The sequence below is a fragment of the Suricata suricatta genome, chromosome 15, assembly GCF_006229205.1.
Source record: "Suricata suricatta isolate VVHF042 chromosome 15, meerkat_22Aug2017_6uvM2_HiC, whole genome shotgun sequence".
In the NCBI taxonomy this organism is placed as follows: Eukaryota; Metazoa; Chordata; class Mammalia; order Carnivora; family Herpestidae; genus Suricata; species Suricata suricatta.
This window is the reverse complement of record NC_043714.1, coordinates 40,596,347-40,617,192: the sequence shown is the minus strand read 5'-3', so window position 1 is coordinate 40,617,192 and position 20,846 is coordinate 40,596,347. Positions and strand designations below refer to the sequence as shown.

Sequence of the window (20,846 nt, the reverse complement as noted above, 5' to 3'; positions counted from 1 at the left end):
AAAAGATTACCATCTTTTTTTATAAAGACAAACCCATAAAGAGCTCATTATAGTGTAATCTGGTAAATGCAATGATAAAGCTAACAGATGGGATAGCGTTGTGCAAAGCACAAAGATGTCCCAATGTGCAGGGGTGAGGAGATATTGAGTAAAGGCTCCTAGAGCAGGTGCATTCCAAACTGAATCTTCCAAGTAGGGAGGAGTCAGCCAGCTGAGGGACAGAGGAGGTGGGAGACCCAAGGAAGGCAGAGGAGGAAACTATTCCAAGGAAGTGCTCAGCATAAATGAACAATTGTGAAGAAAGAAACACATGGATATGGAGGACTCCTTAGCAAACTGGGTCATACCAGAGACTAAGGCTCAGGCAAGAAATGAGGCTGAGAAATTTATTACTCAGAAACTTAAACTGAAATATATATTAACTATACAGGGGTTTAATTTGTAATAGAATATTCTTCCTTTCTTTTTCAACACTACATTTTCTACTTTTCCCCAAGCAAATTATTTTCCCTACATCAAGTTTTTAATCAGGTTTTTATTGAGGTATAATTTACTTACAAGAAATTTAATCAGCTTTCTATATACAACTCTATGACAAATAGACATGACTACATTCTTGGACAAACATAGTCATGTAACTACCACCACAATCAAGCCACAGAATAGTTCCATCACTTCAAAAAGTTCCCTCACACCTCTTGCAGTCAATCCCTTCTCTCATTCCTGGCCCCTGGCCACAGTGATCTTTCTGTCACTAAACTTTCACTGTTTATAGAATTTCATATAAGTGGAATGATAGGGTAGGCAATGTTTTGTATCTATCTTATTCACTCAGCATTATTCTTTGGAGATTCAGCCAGGCTGTGCTGTCCATCAGCTCTCTGTTCCTTTGTAGTGCCAAGCAGGATTCCACTGTATAGACTCCCCGCATTGTGCGTATCTGCTCACCAAATGATAACCATGTTATACATAAAAGTACAGTGTTTTTAGCTGTTATACATAAAAGTACAGTGAATATTCATACAAGCCTTTGTGTAGGCATGTATTTTCATTTCTCTTGGGTAAATATCTAAGAGGGGAATTGCTGGGTTGTATATTAAGCATATATTTATAGGAAACTTTTTTCTAAATAAACTAAAACTATGGGCCAATAATTGTTTACTTCCACGAAAGATGCTTCTTTTTTTTTTATTACATAGCCCAAAGCACTTCTCAACTGCCCTCCCCAATTCATGAACTTTGCATTCATAGCACAGATTTGTACACCCCTTCCAGTTATCAGAGCATATTCACATGAATGATCCTATTTTATCCTCCCAGCAACTCTGAAAGATAGTCCTGGTTGATATTCAGCCACTCAGACAACCTGAGCAGATGCGTATGTTATCTGTCTGACTGGCCAATAGCCAAGCCAAACTGGCTGTCAGATATTTCAAATATCACTTTTGAAGTGGGTACTATGGCCCCATTTGAAGATGAGGAAACTGAGGCTCAAAAAACTGAAGAATCTTGACCAACATGAGACCCTGGAAAAGCATAAGGACAAAGCACTCCCATCTGGACCTTCTAAATTCCTGCCCTTTCCATGTCTCATAAGCATCACCAAGGAGCAAACAGGTGGATGTTGGAAGTATAATTAGATTGATAAAGAGGGTACTTCTCTTCCCACAGGCCTTGCACAAGGTGTTTGTCTCAAGATGTCCCTAAATTCAACTCTAGAAAATATGGGCAAAAAGACATTGGATTTCTCTCCCTAAGGAGCAACAGGAATAGAAAACATTATCAGAAATGCCAGAAGCCTCCATCTTTGAGGGGAGAGGGCTAGCAGCCAAACTCTGTGATGACAAGGGCCAGGGACTTTCATGCCTTGTGTATCCAGGCTCATTGTGATCCCACCACAAACTCTGTCAGAGCCAGGCCAGTACCTGGTGGCTACAGCTCAACTATCAAGCCTCACTTCACAGCTTCATGAATTTTATTTTTCTTTCTTTAGCTCCAAAAAGATTCAGGTAATTTAAAAGGAGCTTTTTCTCCATTTTCATAAATAATAGTTACATTTCCACAATCTTACCAGCCTTCCTAAAAATCACTAACAAACATTTAGTTTGATAAAACTGAATAGAATACAAATGAGGGCAAAATTAACACTATCTGGATTCAACAGCAATCCCAAGGTGCAGTCATGGTCTCTGCAGAGGGACTTGCAAAAGTAGAAACAGAACCAAATCACCACTTTGCCAAAGGCCATGAAAAGTGCATTTTTTGAGGGGTGCGAATCCCTCACATATGCTCACCCAGACATTGTCTGTGGTCCCAAGCTTAATATATTCAACTGTTTGACAACCTGAAATGGAAAAACAGCTTTTCAAATCTTAATATAAACATTATTTGATTTTCAAGATTGACCTGGGTCTGAACACGATCTGTCTTTGCAATTTGGTGTCTAAAACTGATCCTATGTATCCTAGATCAGTGATTCCAAAATTGAGCATTAAAGAAACTACACTGTACTTAATTTCATGAAGCAAAGTTTCTTGAGACAAAATTGCCAGACATTGTTGGGGAGAATGATCTCCAACATACACATAGTTTGGTGTAAAGAGCAAAGAGCATTAACTACGCAGGTAGAAAATGTATGGATGCACAATACGCTGCACCATGCAGCGACCGCCATGGGGAGGATTCAAGGGCCACTTCCTATAAATTGTATAATATGTACCTATGCTTCCTCAACTCACTTTTTCAAATTCAGCATTGTTTGTTAAAGTAATTCAGGCTGTTATATGTAATATATGTAATTCTGGTTCATCCATTTTAACTGCTGGGTAGTATTCCATTGTACAAATCTCCTCCAATTTATTATTTTTAAATTTTTTGAGTGTTTATTTGTTTTTGAGAGAGAGAGAGAGAGAGAGAGACAGAGCACAAACAGGGGAGGGGCAAAGAGAGAGGAGACACAGAATCCAAAGAAGGCTTTAGGCACTGAACTGTCAGCACAGAGCCTGACATGGGGCTCGAATTCACAAACCATGAGATCATGACCTGAGCCAAAGGATTCACCCTCAAAGACAAGTTCTGAACAACTGTACTAAACTCTCATTAAAAAGAGGAGAGAGGGCACCTTGGCGGTTCATTTGGTTAAGCATCCAACTTCAGCTTAGGTCGTGATCTCATGGATCGTGAGTTTGAGCCCCACATCAGGCTCTGTGCTAACAGCTCAGAGCCTAGAGCCCACTTCAGATTGTGTGTCTCTCTCTGTGCCCCTCCCTGGCTCACACTCTGTCACTCTTTCCTTCAATAATAAACATTTTTTAAAAAAGGAGCAATGTTCACAATACATTGTAAATGTATATAAATATTCAATGCATAGAAAGAAATAGAGAATGCATGTATACCAAAATGTTTGTAGTTCTTACTTTGGGACAACATAATTTCATGTGAATTTCATTTTATTTTCTTACATGTGCTTTTCTTTATTTTTCACATTTCCACATTTGAAAATAAATATATTACTTTCATAATTAGGAAAATATTATTTTAAGAGACTGTATGGAATTTATACTCCCTGCTTGCACATCATTAGCTAGTTTTTGTTCAGACCAGGTATATTTATTTATCCAGAGCTCCCACAGATAAGTGCTTAACAAATGCTCTTCAAGATGAAAATAATACATAGATGTAGCCTGAGGGCAAATGTCTTGTTCCATGAACTGAGAGAGAGAAAACCAAGAGCCTTCTCAGAAAACAAAGCACTGAATGTTTTGTGGTAATTTCCCCCAAATTAAGTAGAGAAAATGCACTTGAAAGGTAAGGTTCTGGAGCAGCACAATATGGCAGTCTGAGTTTAAAAAAAAATAAAAACACATTTTGCAAATTAGTTCTGTCAGTAAAAGCTACATTAGTTTAAAGTCATTTTGATCATAGTAAGACTGACAGGGATAGTTTACAAAATGGCAACATAACGGAGGAGAGAAATATTAGTAGGAAATGAGGTTCACAGTTGCCTGTGAAGATATGCAATTATTTCATTGATCCCATATGATTGAGTATGAGCTATTGTTTGGTTTATTTGATTTTTAAAAATTAAAAATCGTAATAAAAAAACTCAGAAATCCTCCTATCAAATTATGCCAATAATAGTATTTATAAGTACCATAGAAACTGACTGCAGATAGTTAAGAGAATTTTTATAACTTTGACCTGCTTGACAGTAGTTAGTAGCAAAGATTAAAACTCAAAACTCTTTACTCCTAGTTCTCGGTTTCTACTAAGAAGTACAAAATGAAGTTACCATCTAATCCCCCACCCTTCTAGCCTCACCCTAGAAGTAATCTTTGTCCTAAGAAATGTAAGAATATACAAGACAGCCTAAGCAGGTTTTTGACAGTCTACCTTTGCACCTTTCCAGGCCCGTCACTACCCTCTTCCGTCTTCTCACCGTGAATCTGCTCTTCCAGTCACTGGGCAAGGACGTCTTATACTTTCACACCCTCATGCCTTGGCTTGTCTTCTTTTCTGTCCTGAGTACACCCTTCCTCCCTTAGTGCCAGTGAATCCTTCCCCCTTCCATGTCATGTCCTTCTGAAGGTTTCCTTAGCCTCCAGAGAGAACTAACCCTGTTTTCCTTATTCCCTTGTTTGATTCACCTGTGCATCATCACAGTCCTTGTTTGATTCACCTGAGTATCATCACCACCTAACCTCATGCCAGGCATATGGTGGATGCCAATACGGTAACCAATTACCGAGCACCAGTAAAGTGGCCGGTGCTACCTTAGGAGCTGGAGAGACAGAGATTATAGGCATCCTGTATCTGATTCTTTGACAAAGAAATAAACAGGAATCATTGTTGTGGCAGCATCAGCAGAGTTCTACAATAGTTTGTAGAACTTCACCAAAGAAAAATAAGAAATGCTACATGGGTGGGAACAGTGATCACTCTGGTCCATTGTTACTCCTTTTGGCATTCAGGGATGTGGTATAAGAGAACATGACTGTTCCTTATGGAATCAACTTCAAAAGGTCAGTGTATTCAAAACTAACCTTTTTATCCACTGTCTTTGCCAACTTCCCTCTCCAGCCCTTCTCTCTGTGATACCACTATAGTTTTCCTAAGACCCAGACTTGAAAGCTCTGTAATCTTTTTTTTTAATATTTATTTCTTTGAGGGGGGGAGGGAGGGAGGGAGGAGAGTGAGTCTGTCAGTGGAGTAGGGCAGAGAGAGAGAGAGACAGAAAGAGACAGAGGCTCATGCTAACAGCTTAGAGACCAATGCAGGGCTCAATCCCCCGAGTCATGAGACCTGAACTGAGCCAAAATCAAGAGTCAATCGCCCAACTTAAAGAGCCATCCAGGAGCCTGGAAAACTTTGTAATCTTTGATTCTTCCCATTTCTCATCTCTCATATCCAAAATGTATTAACTGATCTTTATATAGTAATATTTGGTTCTTCATTTCTGAAGCCCCTACTCCAAATTATTTATCCTTCAAATCTGAATTCTCTCTGCTTTTCTCCTTTCTCATTCATTCATCACAGAGCCATAAGAATGTGTTCTGGAAAATGTTTATCCAAAAATTCCCCTGTTTGGAAGTGTGTAGTGGTTCCCACTGTTTTAAATCCAATCTGGCCCTATCCTAGGCTTCCCCCACTATTCAGACATCATCTTCCTTGCAACATGTCGCCTATATGCACCTTTCAGAAATGACCTACACATTACCTTGTCATGTATATTGTATGAATTAATTAAGTAATAATCACCTACAAAATGTACTTCGCAAAATCTTCTTGAACGAATTCCTTTAGAATGTGGTCTCATGGAAAATCTGACAACTCTTAAACCCAATAGCAACTAAAAAAGGTTAAATATAATTTAACCAAGTTTTGACAATTTCCTTCAAAATTACTGGGTGGATCTCATCTGATCTCAGGGGTTTAATGATTACCGACTTTGTCAGTCAGGCCTTGAGTATCTTATGCATTTACCAGTAGTTGATCCAACTACCTCCTTCTGAAGTCTAAAGCTACCTCCTTCGAAAGAAGACAAATTTTCTTAATATTTTCCTCAGAAAAATGGTTTCAATTTAATGATGTAAAGCTCTGAAACTTCCTGGAAATTTCCCATGCAATTTTTCAACACAAATCAAGAATGTAAGGAGTACCATAAGGCTTTAGCCTATTGAGCTCCTCTGGAGAAATCAAAGTGCCTTCAGTTAATTGATATTATTGATGCATTTTCCCAATAGCCATCAAAATGGTACTGATTCTTGGGAAACCACTTTCAATGAAATCCATCACAAAATTTTTGAGTACAAAATATGTAACTCACCAGTTTGCTTCAAGGACTTTAATTCTGAGAATACAATTAGGCTGTCAAAGAGGACTTTTACAGATTAAGAAAAAGATAGAAGTTCCATTTAAATCTAGAGCAATAATCTGACACAACTGCAGATACATTAGCTCAGACTACCCTGCTGATAAGTCTATGAACCAGAAACTAGAAGGCATAAGACAAAAAGAGACAAAAACCAAGAGTCTAAACCAAAGAAAGAGACAGGAAGAAAAGAGTAAGATAAAAAGAGGAACAGAAAGAAAGGTTAGTAGAAAGAAGTCCAGAGAAAGAGACAGAGAGACAAGCAGAGAAAATAACAAAGACACAAAGAAAGAGTAAAGGAGAGACAGAGAATCCCAGGTATCAAGAAGAAATTTCCTAGTTCTACATGATTAAGTTCAATTCTAATTATAACCTTCTGATTACTGAACACATTTCTTAAATTCACTCACAACATCAGTTATCAAAAACCTATAGTTATTAACCAGTGATATCTTGTGTTAGGAAAAAGGAATTAGAGAGATTTGCTAAAGAGAAGCAAAGGATGAAATATGAGCTGGATAAGGGTGTTTATTTAAAAGGATACCAGGCAGGGTGCCTGGGTGGCTCAGTCAGTTGGGCATCCAACTGGCTCAGGTCATGATCTTACAGTCTGTAGGTTCAAGCCCCGTATCGGGCCCTGTGCTGACAGCTCAGAGCCCAGAGCTGCTTCAGATTCTGTGTCTCCCTCTTTCTCAGCCCCTCCCATGCTCGTACTCTCTCTCTCTCTCTCTCTCTCTCTCTCTCTCTCTCTCTCAAAAATAAACATTAAAAAAAATAAATTAAAAAAAAAAAGGATACCTGAGTACACCATCCACCTATGTTATTTCATCAGTAAGTCTACAAAGCACATCATCCACACTTCTAGAATCTCAAAAGCAAACCTCTTCCTTGAAGATTTTTCATAAAATTAAACATTGGGAATATCACTAATGTGATCTAAAGGTCCAACTATACCAAAGGCTCTCTCTACAAGGCAAATGAAAAGAGACTCCATCCCTCCAGAGAAGCTTCGAAACTAAGACAACAATAACAAAGATGAATATTGTATGACAACTAAAAACATAGAAGTAAAAAGTCAAGATTTCACAGTATATAAGCATAAATCTGAGTGAATGTCATAAGATTATAGAAGAGGGAACCAACTAATGTGTAAAAAGTAAAAGAGAAGCAGCTTTGTTTCCTCTTGGAGAAAATGACAAACTACCTAAAAACCTACCTTAACTTTATGCCTCAAGTGGCAAGTGGATTTTTGCTTTTAATATCAAATGCAGAGTACTGGGTTCATTATACTCCTTAATTCACAGTATACCATCATCACTGGCCTATTCAAGGGAAATCTTTTTCTTGCTTGTTTTTTAAAACTTATTGTCTTTTAACTCCACTTCTCATTCTCACCTCCACCCCATGTCTTAAGCAGATAACCGTTCTAAGATCTTTTTTGTGTATCTATCTTCTCAGAAAATATGAAACATTATTTCATGTGCATGCAAAATTGTATTTATATGTATGCAATTGTACTATGTATTTCATTATATTTTTTATTATTTTTATTCAGCTTTATGTAGGTAAGATCCATCCATGTTGCTATACATATATTAGTCTGTTGCTTCTAACTTCTGTAAAACATTCTCTGAGAGACATCCACCATATCTTACACGTCTGCTCTCCCAGCAAGGGACCTCCAGATGGACCCTACCCCTGGAAATAAGGCTGTAATAATTATCTTTGTATGTATACCCGTAGGTAACTGAGTAACAATTTCTTTGGGAAATGTACCAAGGAAGTGAATTACTAGGTCACTGAGTATAAAAATATATTTAAGTTGATTAAATACTACCAGCATGTTCTCCATAATGGTGGAACCATGCTTCATGCTCACCAATCAATGCATGAGGGTTCCTATGTCCTCCCAGCCCCACCAACACATTTACATCTCTGCTGTAAAATGATCTCATTGTTTTCAAAATTTGCATTGTTCTGACTACTAGTGAGTTGAGATCTCTATATACATGTTAGCTTTTAGGGTTCCCCTTCTTTTAATTGTTCATTCAGAACCTTTGTCCAGTTCCCTACTAGGGGTACTGCCTTTTTATTGTTGATTTCCAGTAGTTTGTAGCCCATATATTAATCCCATAACAATTTTAGACAGTGTTAAGAACGCCTCCCATTTTGTCATCTAACAGCTTCTGTCGTGGCATCCTGCACCGTAGAAATTCTTAATTCTGATGCAATCAGATTCAGTAATGGTTTTGGTGTCTCTTTTGTGCTTTTTAAGCTGTGTTTGTGTGAGAGTGTAGCAATCAGAAATGTGGAAGTCCCATTCTTAAGGAAATGAAAATATAAATACCTGAGAGATGTGGGCAGAAACGCCCACGTGGCAAGGTGAAGAAGGAAGCCTCTGAGGAAGGCATGACTTGGGATAAGGCTGGGCCACATATTGCCTCTGTGACCCTGGACAAAGTGCTGAACCTCCCAGAGCCTGTCGCCTGTAACATGTGAACAACAGGTAGCCCAAAGGACACTGTAAGTGAAAGAATCTGTGTGATGACTAGTGTGTGAAAGACACTCAATGAATTTGAGCCCCTTTGCCCCCTTCCTCCTCATTCCTACTCCTGCCTTGATGCAGAGAGGGAATTTGTAACCTCAGACACTTTGGAATTGGATCCTTCCGCTGATCCCATAACTGCAAATTCCAAGAATCATCTGTGGACACAGGCTCTTTAGAATACTTGCTTATACTGTGATGAGATATTAGACAAAGATAAATCCCTGAAGAAAAAAAAAAAACACTGAAAATGCTGTTTCCCCGATGAGACCAAAGGAAGAGAAAAGAATAAGCACAAATAACTAATTCTCTGATGACGGTGCCTTGTGCACAAATTAGTTAGCACTTCACTAAGAAATGGATCAAAATTATCAGTGGTAGAATGTTTTCCTTTGGAAGATGTGCTAAGAGTACATAGCAGGAAGGCTATTTTAAGTTCCTCTGAGATGAACACAATAAGAGTTTGGAATATGTTTAAACTGCACCTTTCTAGACTTTCTGATCCATGCTGCTTAAATCTTCAGAAAGAATAGACTGTGGCAAAGAATCCCATCATGATTTCATTGGTGTTTATTTTCCCTTCTCTTTGCTATGTGCCTTTACATTAGAAGCACACCAAAACTTATTGCTGTCTGGATATGACAGGGACATAAAAGACCTATGGAAATCATGTAGGGCTAAAAGAAACTTGTTTGAGTAGGAATAAGTTTTTAAATATCCCTTTTAAATGTATGATATTTCTTACAATCTATTCATGAGATCAATGGATATTCAATGTGCATCTATTACATACCAGGCGCTGAGCCTAGTGCTAAAGAAGATACAAAGATAAGATCTGGCTTTTGCCCTGGAAGAGGTCACAGTTTCTCAGAAGAGAGAACCCTGTGAATAACAGACTTCAATAAATTGTGATCATTGCATAATAGGCAAAATGCTAAGAGAATAGGGATTTTGGATTCTTTGGATTCAAAAAAGACTTTAAAGAAAAGATCCATTTTAAATGAGTCTTTAAAAATGAGTAGGAAATCTCCCAGCAGAGAAGAGTTGAGTTAGAATTAGGGTTAGGGCTAGGGTGAAGGCTAAGTTAGCCAGAGGCCCAAAAAGTAGCTTTTAAGGCAAAGAGGTATGAACATGTCAAGGCAAGAGCAGTTAGGCCCATGTAGCTGCAGCCTAAGGTGTGTGGCTAGAGAGGAACTAGACATAAACCTAGAAACATAGCCTAAGGTCACATTTTAAAAGGTTGTAAGAATTTGAACTATACCCTGAACAATGAAAACATTTTAAGCAAGAGAATGGCATAACGAGATCCATATTTTACTAAGACAACTGAAGCAGAAATACTGAAATTGATCAAAATGAGACTGGCATCAGGAAATTCAATTAGGAGATGATTGTAACACTAGTCAGGAGATTTTAGGTCCTGAACTCTGAAGCTACAGCCAGGATAGAAAAAAGGAATCATGAATGACAGTTAAGGCTTGGTGATCAACTGAATGTTGGAGCAATATAAATGGAAAGACTTAATTCATTCAACTAATATTTCTTGAGGCTTTTCTGTGCATGAGACACCATGCTAAGGACTAGGGCAAATTTTCTCAACTTCCACACTACTGGCACTTTGGAATGGATAATTATTTGTTGAGAGGGAAAAAGAACCTGTTCTGCACATTATGGGATGTGCAGTATTGCTGGCCTCTACCCACTGAACTCAAGAAGTACTGCCTCTTAGTCACAACTATCAAAATTGTGTCCAGATGTTGCTAAATTTCCCCTGGGGAGCACAACTACCTGCCGTTGAGAGCCACTGAACCTGGGATCTCTGACTCTAAGAGCTTACTATCTAGTAGAGAAAGCACATACAGGGTGCAGAAAAAGTAGAAAAAAGATGAGCAAACACAGAAAAAATCTCCATAGAGGAGACATTTGAGCTGAATCCTGAAATGACGGGCGTTCCAGGCAGAGAATAAAAACATGAAAACAAGATACCATCTCAGATATTAGATGCTCTAAGCATGGGTGCCTGGGGCCACAACTATGGCACTGCCTGGATTTTCTACAGCAACTTTCTGATAAAAGCCATTGCTGAATCTAAGAAAAGCAATCAAAGTCTTGGTAGTCTAGTTCTACAGAATGGCTCCTAAATTCATTCCTGAAAAGTTCAAGTTAAAGTCTGCATTATGAGATTTCCCAATAATTCTGGAAAGAATTTAAAATCCTAAAATACACCCACATGTGCTTTAAATTGAAGCCAGATAGAGTGGTTCCACAACTAAACATTAACTGTCAGGCAACTCTACACATTAAGCCCAGTTTAGTGCTATCTCTACTTCTCTTCCTCCCACTCCTAAATCATTTCTATGAAGAAAAAGTCATGAGATACCCATACTTTGACATGACCCAGCAGAAGTACCAATCAGGGAACCCAGCTCAAAATCTAAGACCAGAGAGACTGGATTCTTAGGTTTGTAAGGGCCACTTCAACAGTAAGTTGCCCACCAATCGGCAAACCATGATGTTGACGTTCCAAGCCCAAAATATAAACTGGGCTAATGAACCGCATCTTAGAGGACTTTAATAGGACAGAGGGAGCATAAATTAGTCAGCTTTGCTGTTTTACAATTTTTTAGTACACTCCAGGGTCAGCTAGCCCTCTTCAAATAGGAGAAATAAACTCTTAAGAAAACATGAAAAAGAAGATGATTAATCAATACAAACCATATCAATAGCTTAAAAAAATCAATTTGAATCAGGTGACAATCAAAGAACTTAAATCTTTACCATGTAATGAGTTCCTATACATCAATCAGGAAATCACTGAAGTACCAATAGAAAATGGGCAGGGGACATTCACAAATAATTTAAAGAAGAAAAATACAAGTAACAATAAATATATGAAGATATTAGTCTCACCAATAAGCAAAGACATACAAAATAAAATAATAGTGAACTATCATTTTAAGCCCATCACAATGGGAAAAATTAGAAAAAATATCTAATGCATATGAAGGCACAGGGATTCGAATATTAAGATATATTCCTGATAAGACAGTAGATGTGCATCATCTTTCTGGAAAACAATTTGACAAATATATCAAGAGCTTAAAAATAGCAATATTTATATTAAAATTTTGAATAATTATACTATATTTATACCATATTATAAATAATTTATATCATAGAAATATATCAATTCTATTATATTAACATTTCACATAATTAAAAATATTTGAACAAAAACTGTTTCAAAGAATTTTATTTGCATTTTTATACCTATATGAGCAGTTTCAAAGCTATTTTTTGCCACTCTTTTAAGATTCCCTAGAATATCCCAATCAATCCTCTCTTTCTGATATTCATAAAAAATGTAAAAATCTCTCCTTTAAAAATCTATCTGTATCAAAGAATTTGTACACCTATGTTATTGGAAACAGTAGAAAAAAAGGAAAAAGGAAGTAATTGAGATTCCAATAACAAATTTGTAAAATAAAAATATATATGCATGTGGAAAAATTAGAGAGAAAAGTAAAAATGTTAGCAATACTTTGGGAGAGAAGATTGCAGATGATTTTTATTACTTTTATATTTATGTACATGTTTTGTATAATAATCAAGGATTGATTTTATAATCAGAAAAAAACCTAAGCAAAGTAGGATGGGTCAGCAACATTATCTATAAGTAGAAGGAAGCACTATTGTTTTTATTATTACACGTGACTAACAGTCTAAGGAAAGATATACCTAAAATAACTCACTGTCCTAAACACTGAAAGAATAACTAATAAGCTCTGTGTATGGTGCTAGGTGCTGAGGATAGAGAAATGGATAACATTCAGTCCAGGTTTTCAGGTGCTCCCAACACAATTTGCAACATATAATATTCTGGGAAAGCCCACTACCTCCTCAGAGATGTCAGTCTCCATAGAGAACTAATAAGCACTAAATAATTTGCTATTTGGGGTTCAGAGACTATATAATGAGACCCATAGAATTATGTCTTTTGAAGAAGGGCTACAACATTCTGTCCAACTTCCCCTTTCTTGCCCATATATCAGCCTCTCTTGGATTTGGCTGCTGGTTCTCATTGTTTCACTCAGTCCATTTAAATCCAATGTCTGTTCTGTTCTCTCAGGATTGATTTGAAATTATATTTTCTCCTGTCTCACTACTTAGTTTTGCTCAGCATCTCATCTTCCTTGGCCTATTTGCATATGTCTTCTTCCAACTTCCCACAGAAAATTCACAGACCCTTAGGCTGACACACAAATAAACTAACACATACTATAATACTCAACTCTAGAATTGGACAGTTAAAAAAAAAAACATCTCTGGTTATATAAGAAATCTGCTCCATAGCATATGCCTGGGAGAAACCCTGCTCTCGCAAACTCTAGCTTCACTAAATCCTTGTGGATTCTCATAAAAATCACAACATTTTCAGGGGGCCTGAGTGGCTCAGTTGGTTGAGCATCCAACTTCAGCTCAGGTCACGATCTCAAGATTTATGAGTTCAAGCCCGGCATTGGGGTCTGTGCTGGCAGCTCGGAGACTGGGGCCTGCTTCAGATTCTGTGTGTCCCTCTCTCTCTGCTCCTCCCCCACTCATGCTCTCTCTCTCTCTCTCTCTCTCTCTCTCTCTCTCTCTCTCTCTCAAAAATAAATAATAAAACTTAAAAAAAATTTTTTTAAATCACAACCTTTTCAATCTGGAAGAAACCTTACAGATTCAAATGTCAGACATCTTTCATTTTACAGATGATAAAATTAAGAGCCAAAAAGATTAAAAGACTGGACCATGGTCACACAACTAGTAGGCGGCTGAACCATGGACATCACATGGGCTCCCTAAGAGATGGATTGGCTCTGCACCACACTAGCTGCACACAGAGGTCCCTTTAATGCTAACTTCTCTCCGTCTCCTCTGGGAATTTCTCCATACCTGGTTCAGCCTAACTCTCCAGGGTCCTCAGAGCTGAAAATAGCTTGGTTGCCAGACAACTGTTTATCTACTTTGAGCCCCATGGAGTAAGGAGTGGGGGAAAGTGAGTCTCGGAACACCACAATAGATTCTGCTGAGTAAAACTCACGTCCCCTGGGTTTTGAAAGTCCCAGGAGCAATCAGTAACTTGGCTTAGTTTTTAATACCAGGCAGATAGCCAGGGAAGATCAGGCCCAGCGACAGAATGAGAATTGAGGATAAGAAAGAAACAAGAATGAGAAACATGTCCAAAAAGAAGGTGCAGACACCAATATATTCTGTCACAGAATAGGTATCAGCAGCTTTTGAGACAGATCTGCTTCAGTCAGATGGCTAAAAAGGAAAAACTTTATTACAAATGAAAATAACATACAAGTATTTGTATATAAGGCAATATAGTCTAGTAACTAAAAGCACAGACTTTGGAGTTTGACAGTTGGCCTCTCACTAGTTGTGTAACCTGGGCAAACTACCGCACCTGTGGTTTTCTCATCTGTAGAAAAAAAAGAAAAAAGGAAGAAAGAAAAGAAAAGAAAAGAAAAGAAACAAAAAAACAGCTAGATCTTTTTTAAGGTAGTTGGGAAAACTTAAAAAGGAAAAAAAGTTACACAGACTATTTACATAGATAGATAGATAGATATAGATCTGTGTGTGTTGTGTTTGTATGTATGTAGGTATAATCTGTATGTAACACAGATTAGTGCATAACAGAGGCAACTAAACAAAACTCCTGGTTGATATTATAAAACTGAGGCTGAAAGGTTCCCTAATATCTCAGAGGTAACCTATTCATGCAGCCTCAGAGATGTCAAAACAGACTATCCCAATGGTACTTCCAGAATGGTGGAGTGAGACACTTCGCAGTTCTGTCCTCTACAAAACATTTAATTAAGAAAAATTATTTTTTTAAAAATCGCTTAAAGTCTCTCAAAATTGTCTTATGAGCATAAAGCAAAAGGAGAAGCAGTCATTCAAGAAAAACTGCTAAGTCTGAGTTAGAATAATGAGTCTATAGAATTTGGGCCATGACTTGCTTTCTTCTCCCAGCCCCAGCTCTATTATGCTACAAAAACTCTTATTACGAGCACTCCAGTGCAAAAGGGCTGAGCCTCTATTCCTCTACCCAACCCAGCTCATATGGTAGGAATCCTACCTAAGTGTAGCCACCAAGAATACTTGGACCCTGATCATCTCTGTCTGTCTCAGCTTACTCATAGGCTAAGTCCCACACGAGGAGGCAAGCTGAGAAGACCAGGAGCTACCACCCTCCCCTTCTAGCACCGGCTAAGGATATCAATCTGGGAGAAGTAGGCTATTATTACTGTGCCTCGCTCCTGTGCTACTTTAGCACAGAGGTTCTCTCATAAAAGAGGCAAGCAAAGAAAAGGAAGAGCTTTGCAGTTCCTACCCAGGGTAGTGATTGTATTTGGAGGAGAACATAGAGAATTCCATGCCTAAGGGTGTTGTTCAAAACAATGGAGGGTTTGGTAAAAACCAATTAAAGGAGTGCTAGAAGTTTTATGATACTGCTAGTACCAAGCAAAATGGCAGAGCAATGAGAAGTTTAACAGAACCAGGAAAAGAAACAACCAAGAAAAGCCCTCCTGGGATCACACAGTAAACCCTGGTGATTGGAAAAGCTATGCACATGTTCCTACTCAGAAACAATGAAAACAGGACATGGGTCAGATTGAAAACATTCCCCAAGCTACACACAGATCCATCAACACAGGGCAGAGGCTTCACTGGCACAAGAGGCTTAAGGACAGCCTCGGACCAAACGCATGCTGAAAAATAAGCTATTCTGATACAGAGGAAAATATTATTAAGCAAGACTTAATAATAAAATCACATGCATCCTAGCAGGCTGGAAGAGTATGTGCATGCCCAAGGCTGCACCCTCTCAAGATTGATGGTAGAGGGAACTTCCAAGCTTCTTGGGTGTGGCTAAACTTAAGGCAAAAACATAAACTCCTTAAGTTTTAACAGCAACCTCCAAGCCATATGTATGCCCAACAATAAAGGGTAAAAATATAACTGATTAATGAGATCTATACACAACATTTCACCAATAAGTAGTTTATGTGGATTAAGGGCTGACTCCTAGTAAGCTGACTAAAAGTTAAAAAAGGGGAAAATAAAAGCATTCTGCACAGGAACATCAGAATTTGTACACTACACTATAGATTTCATATAGTACAAGCAAATCATTAAGCAAATAAAGGGCAAAGAAAACAAGAAAAACAACATCAAACTTCAGTGGGCAGGAGAGGGGAAGGGATAAGAATCAGTATCAAGAGTTACTGGAACACACTTTTTCAAATGTTCAGTTTTTGACAACAACAACAACAAAAATGATGAGACATGAAAATAAATTAAAAAATGAGGCCAATAAACAGGATAAAAATCAGGCAATGGACACTGCTTTTGAGGAGGCCCAGTTGTAGGACATATCAGAAAAAGAATTCAAAGCAGCTGAATTTATAAATATGTTCAAGGACCTCAAGAAAACCATACCTAAAAAATTAAAGGAAATTATGATGACAATGTCTCAGCAAATAAGAATACCAATAAATAAATAAAAATTGCAAGAAAAAATTCTAGAGTTGAAAATTATGATAACCAAAAAGAAAAATTCGGTAAAGGTGCTCAACAATATATTTAAACTAGCAGAAGAAAGAATAAGTGAACTTGATGATAGATTGATACAGGTTATGCAACCTAAAAATAGAGAGAGAAAAGAGGGGAAGAAAAATGAGCAGAACCTCAGAGAAACGTGGGACACCATTAAGTGTACCCGCATACTGACAATGGAAGGATCAGAAGACCAAAAAGAGGGGTAGAAAAATATTTATAGAAATAATAGCTGAAAACTTCTCAAATTGAAGAAAATCACTAATTGACACATCCATGAAGCTCAACAACCTCCAAGCAAGATAAAAGCAAAGAGATCCATATCTAGATACATCAGAATCAAAATGATGAAAACCACAAATAAAAAGAAAATCAGTAAGAGCAAAATGGTTAATCACAAATATGGGAGTCCCAATAATATTAACAACTGACTTCTCATCAGAAACCGCAGAGACCAAAGGACAATGGATGACAAATTCAAAGTATTGAAAAGTAAAAAACTGTTAACCAAGAATCTTATATCCAGTAGAACTATGTTTCAAAAGTTAAGATTAAATAAAAAAGAAGGGATGAAGGGTTAGAGAATTTTCTGCTAGCAGACTTGCTTTGGGGGGGTGGGGGTGGGGAACTAAAGGGAGTTCTTCAGGCTGAAAGCAAGTGACACCAAATAGTAAATTGGATCCTTATCCTCACAAAATTAAAAATACTTTAAATAACTGCATGCCAACAAATTACAAAATTTAGATAAAATGAATAATTCCTAGAAACACACAAACTACTAAAACTGACTCCAGAATAGGAAATATGAATAGATCTATAACAAGGAATTATATTAAATTAATAATTGACAATCTTCCCACAAAGAAAATCCCAGGACCAGGTGGCTTGTGAAATCTACCAAAAACTTAAAGAGTTAACATCAATCTTTCACAAACTCTTCCAAAGAACAGAAGACCAGGTACCATTTTCCAATTAATTATTTGAGTCTAGAATTACCCTGATACCAAACCAGGTGAAGATACCATGGAAAATAATAATAATAATAAAACTGTGACCAATATCCTTTATGAGTATAGATGTAAAACTGCTAGACATAATACTAGCAAACTGAGTTCAGTAACATTTAAGATAGATTATATGCTATAAACAAGTGGGATTTATCCCAGGAATAGAAAGCTGGTTTAACATCTAAAAATCAATTAATGTAATATACCCAATTCAATAAGGAAAGAATAGTCTTTTCAATAGATGAGACAACTGAATGACTATATGCAAAAGAATGAAGTTGTACTCCTACCTAACACCATGTGTAAAAATTAATTCCCAGACCTAAATGTAATAGTTAAAACTATAAAAGTCTTAGAAGAAAATTTAGGAGTAAATCTTCATGATCTTAATTGGGGCAAAGGTTTCTTAGATATAACACCAAAAGCACAAGCAACAACCACAAAAATTTAGATAGGCTGTGCTAAATCAAAATTAAAGACTTTTCTGCAGCAATATTACCATCAAAAAAGTGAAAAGAGAATCCATAAAATGGGAGAATATGTTAGTAAATCAATATCTGATAAGGGAATTGCATCCAGAATATATGAAGACCTTTTACAACTCAATAATAAAAATTCAAATAGCATAATTAAAAATTGGGCAAAGGACTTGAATATACATTTCTCCAAAGATACACAATTTCTCAATAAGAACATGGAAAGATGTTCAACATCATTAATCATTAGGGAAATGGAAATCATAACCACAATGAGCTATCTCTTTATACCCAGTAGGATAGTCATAACCAAAAAGACAGATAATAACAAATGTTGAGAAGCATGTGTGAAAACAAAACAAAACAAAAAGAGAAGTATGTGTGAAAATTAGAATATATTAATGGAAATATAAAATGGTACAGTCACTTTGGAAAAGAGTATGGCAGTTCCTCAAAAAGTTATGCACAGAGTTACTATATGACCCAGCAATTCCACTCTTTGGCATATATCCAAGAGAAATGAAAACATATATCCATACAAAAACTTATACATGAAGGTTTTTAGTAGAATTATTCATACTCACCAAAAGATAAGAAAAAACAAATATCCATCAACTGATGAATGGATAGATAAAATGTGGTGTATTCAAAAAACGGAATATGATTCAACAACAAAAATGAATTAAGTATTGATTCATGCTACAACATGGATGAACCTGGAAAACATGCTACATGAAAAAAACCCAGTCACGAAAGACTACATGGTGAATTATTCTGTTCATATGAAATATTCAAAATGGGAAAATCCATAAAGATAGAAAATTAGCAATTGCCATGGGCTTAGGAGGGAAGTAAGGGAAGGAGTTAAGAGAAACTGCTAATGAGTATGGAGTTTCTTTCCAGGGTGATGAAAATGTTCTACAATTAGGCCACACAATAGTTGCACAATTCTGTGCATATACTAAAAGCTACTGGATTCTAGATTTTAAATGGGTGAATATCATGTGTGTGAATTATACCTCAGAAAAGATGTTTTGGTTTTTTTACAAAAAACCTGACCATCTACTTCTAAACTGGGTCTTTTTTTTTTTTTTTGGCATTAGAGAAAGTCAAAACATTCTATAAACTTTTTAGAGAATGTCAACTAGTTTTTATAAAATAGTTCCTCTACCATAGGAAAACAGTCCAAGAATACATGAATAGTCCATGAGTGGTCCACAGGAAAACAGTCCATGATCGGCCCAGACTGACCAACAGCCCACTGGTTACTGGTTATATACCCCTGATCTACTGTCTGTTGGAGCTGAGCTAGGGTGCTGATAAGTAAAGGTAGAACTTCCTTCTGGAAAATTCTTTGCATTAAAGGACTCAGGTTCTGAAAAAATAATTAACTCAAGTCAATTCCATATGTAAATATCTGTTCCCTATTTTGTTAGGGATTTATTTATTTCAAGAAAGAGAGGGCACAAGTGGGGAAGGGGGCACAGACAGATGGAGAGATGGAGAGAGAGAGAATCCCAAGCAGGCTCCACATCACCAGGCAGAGCCCAATGTGGGGCTCGAACTCACGATCTGTGAGATCATGACTTGAGTTGAAGTCAGATGCTTAACCACCTGAGCCATTCAGGTGCCCCCAATTTTGTTAAATCTAAAAATTACTGCACATTGAGGCTGCTTGGAGGAAATTATAGTTTTTCTATCCTATGCACACTTACCTCCATGCTCTATGGAAAGAAACTAATGTACTAGCTACAAGTTATTAAGTGATAGGGATGATACATATCGTGGGCCAATAGTTGTAGATCTTCTTTTAAAAAGTGGCCCTACAGTCAGCTTTCTTTCAGAAAGAAATAGAAGAAAGGGAAGAAAGAAAGAAGAACAACAAATATAGGAGTAGAGAATTCATTAAGCCAATGGAATGAGAAATGATTTTATCTTCCTTCTTATCATCCAAATCATAATATAAATCATGCATACTATAATCAACTATATCATGTGACATTGGTTTTATAAAGTGCACAGCAAATTGGCTTGAAAAGACAAAGGGTACCTTCTGGGGGAGTCCCAATGCTGCTTCCAAGACCCAAAATAGCCATCTTGTGAATCCTTGGCACCAGCATCACAGCAAATTCTTCCCCCCTCTCCCAGTGGGGTATTTTGACCGGCTCCAAGTGGACGTTCTCCAGCCCATCTTCCTGCAGGTTCTGGTACATGATTTGGATGGCTTTTTCTAGGTTCTTGGAGCCACTTGGTCTGGGTCCAACAGTATCAACCAGAAGTGCCAATCGATCATAGGATCTGTTCTGGGCTTTACCATAAACAGCAAGGTTGATGATTTCTTTAGCAACATCTCCATAGCTGGCTATTTCTTCTTTTATTTCTTGAAAAGTCCTCTGAGAGATGTCATTCTTACATATCGTTTTCCCAGAATTCAGGGATAAAAGGTGAAAAACACCAATAAATGTGAGAAGGAACTTCATTGATTTTTCCAGTGGGTTTTTTCCCTAAAATAATCTGTGGAAGTAAGAAACATGTTTTAGGGGGAAAGAATCTCACAGCGATCTGCCCAGAACCCAGGGATTGCTCTTCTTTTCTTTTTAATAGATTTTCAAATTTTCATTTATTTATTTTGAGAGAGAAAGGAAGGTAGAAAGGAGAGGGCATGAGCTGGGAAGGGGTAGAGAGAGAAAGAGAGAGTGAATCCCAAGTAGGCTCTGCACTGTCAGCACAGAGTCAGAAGTGGGGTTCAAATTCACTAACTGAACCATGATATCATGATCTAAACTGAAATCAAGAGTCGGAAGCTTAACCAGGTGTCCCTCAGGCACTGCTTTTCAAAC

At 37.3% G+C, this 20,846-nt stretch overlaps 1 protein-coding gene across 2 annotated transcripts in view; it reads right to left on the bottom strand.

The window, feature by feature from the left end:
• CPQ (carboxypeptidase Q) overlaps window positions 1–20,520 on the bottom strand; it is a 335,799-nt gene extending 315,279 nt beyond the window's left edge. For both annotated transcript variants that reach the window (XM_029923922.1, XM_029923923.1), the window contains exon 1: window positions 20,057–20,520. In XM_029923922.1, coding sequence (XP_029779782.1) covers window positions 20,057–20,486 — 430 coding nt within the window. In that variant the 5' untranslated portion in view covers window positions 20,487–20,520. The remainder of the gene's footprint in view (window positions 1–20,056) is intronic.
• Window positions 20,521–20,846: the final 326 nt, after the last annotated feature.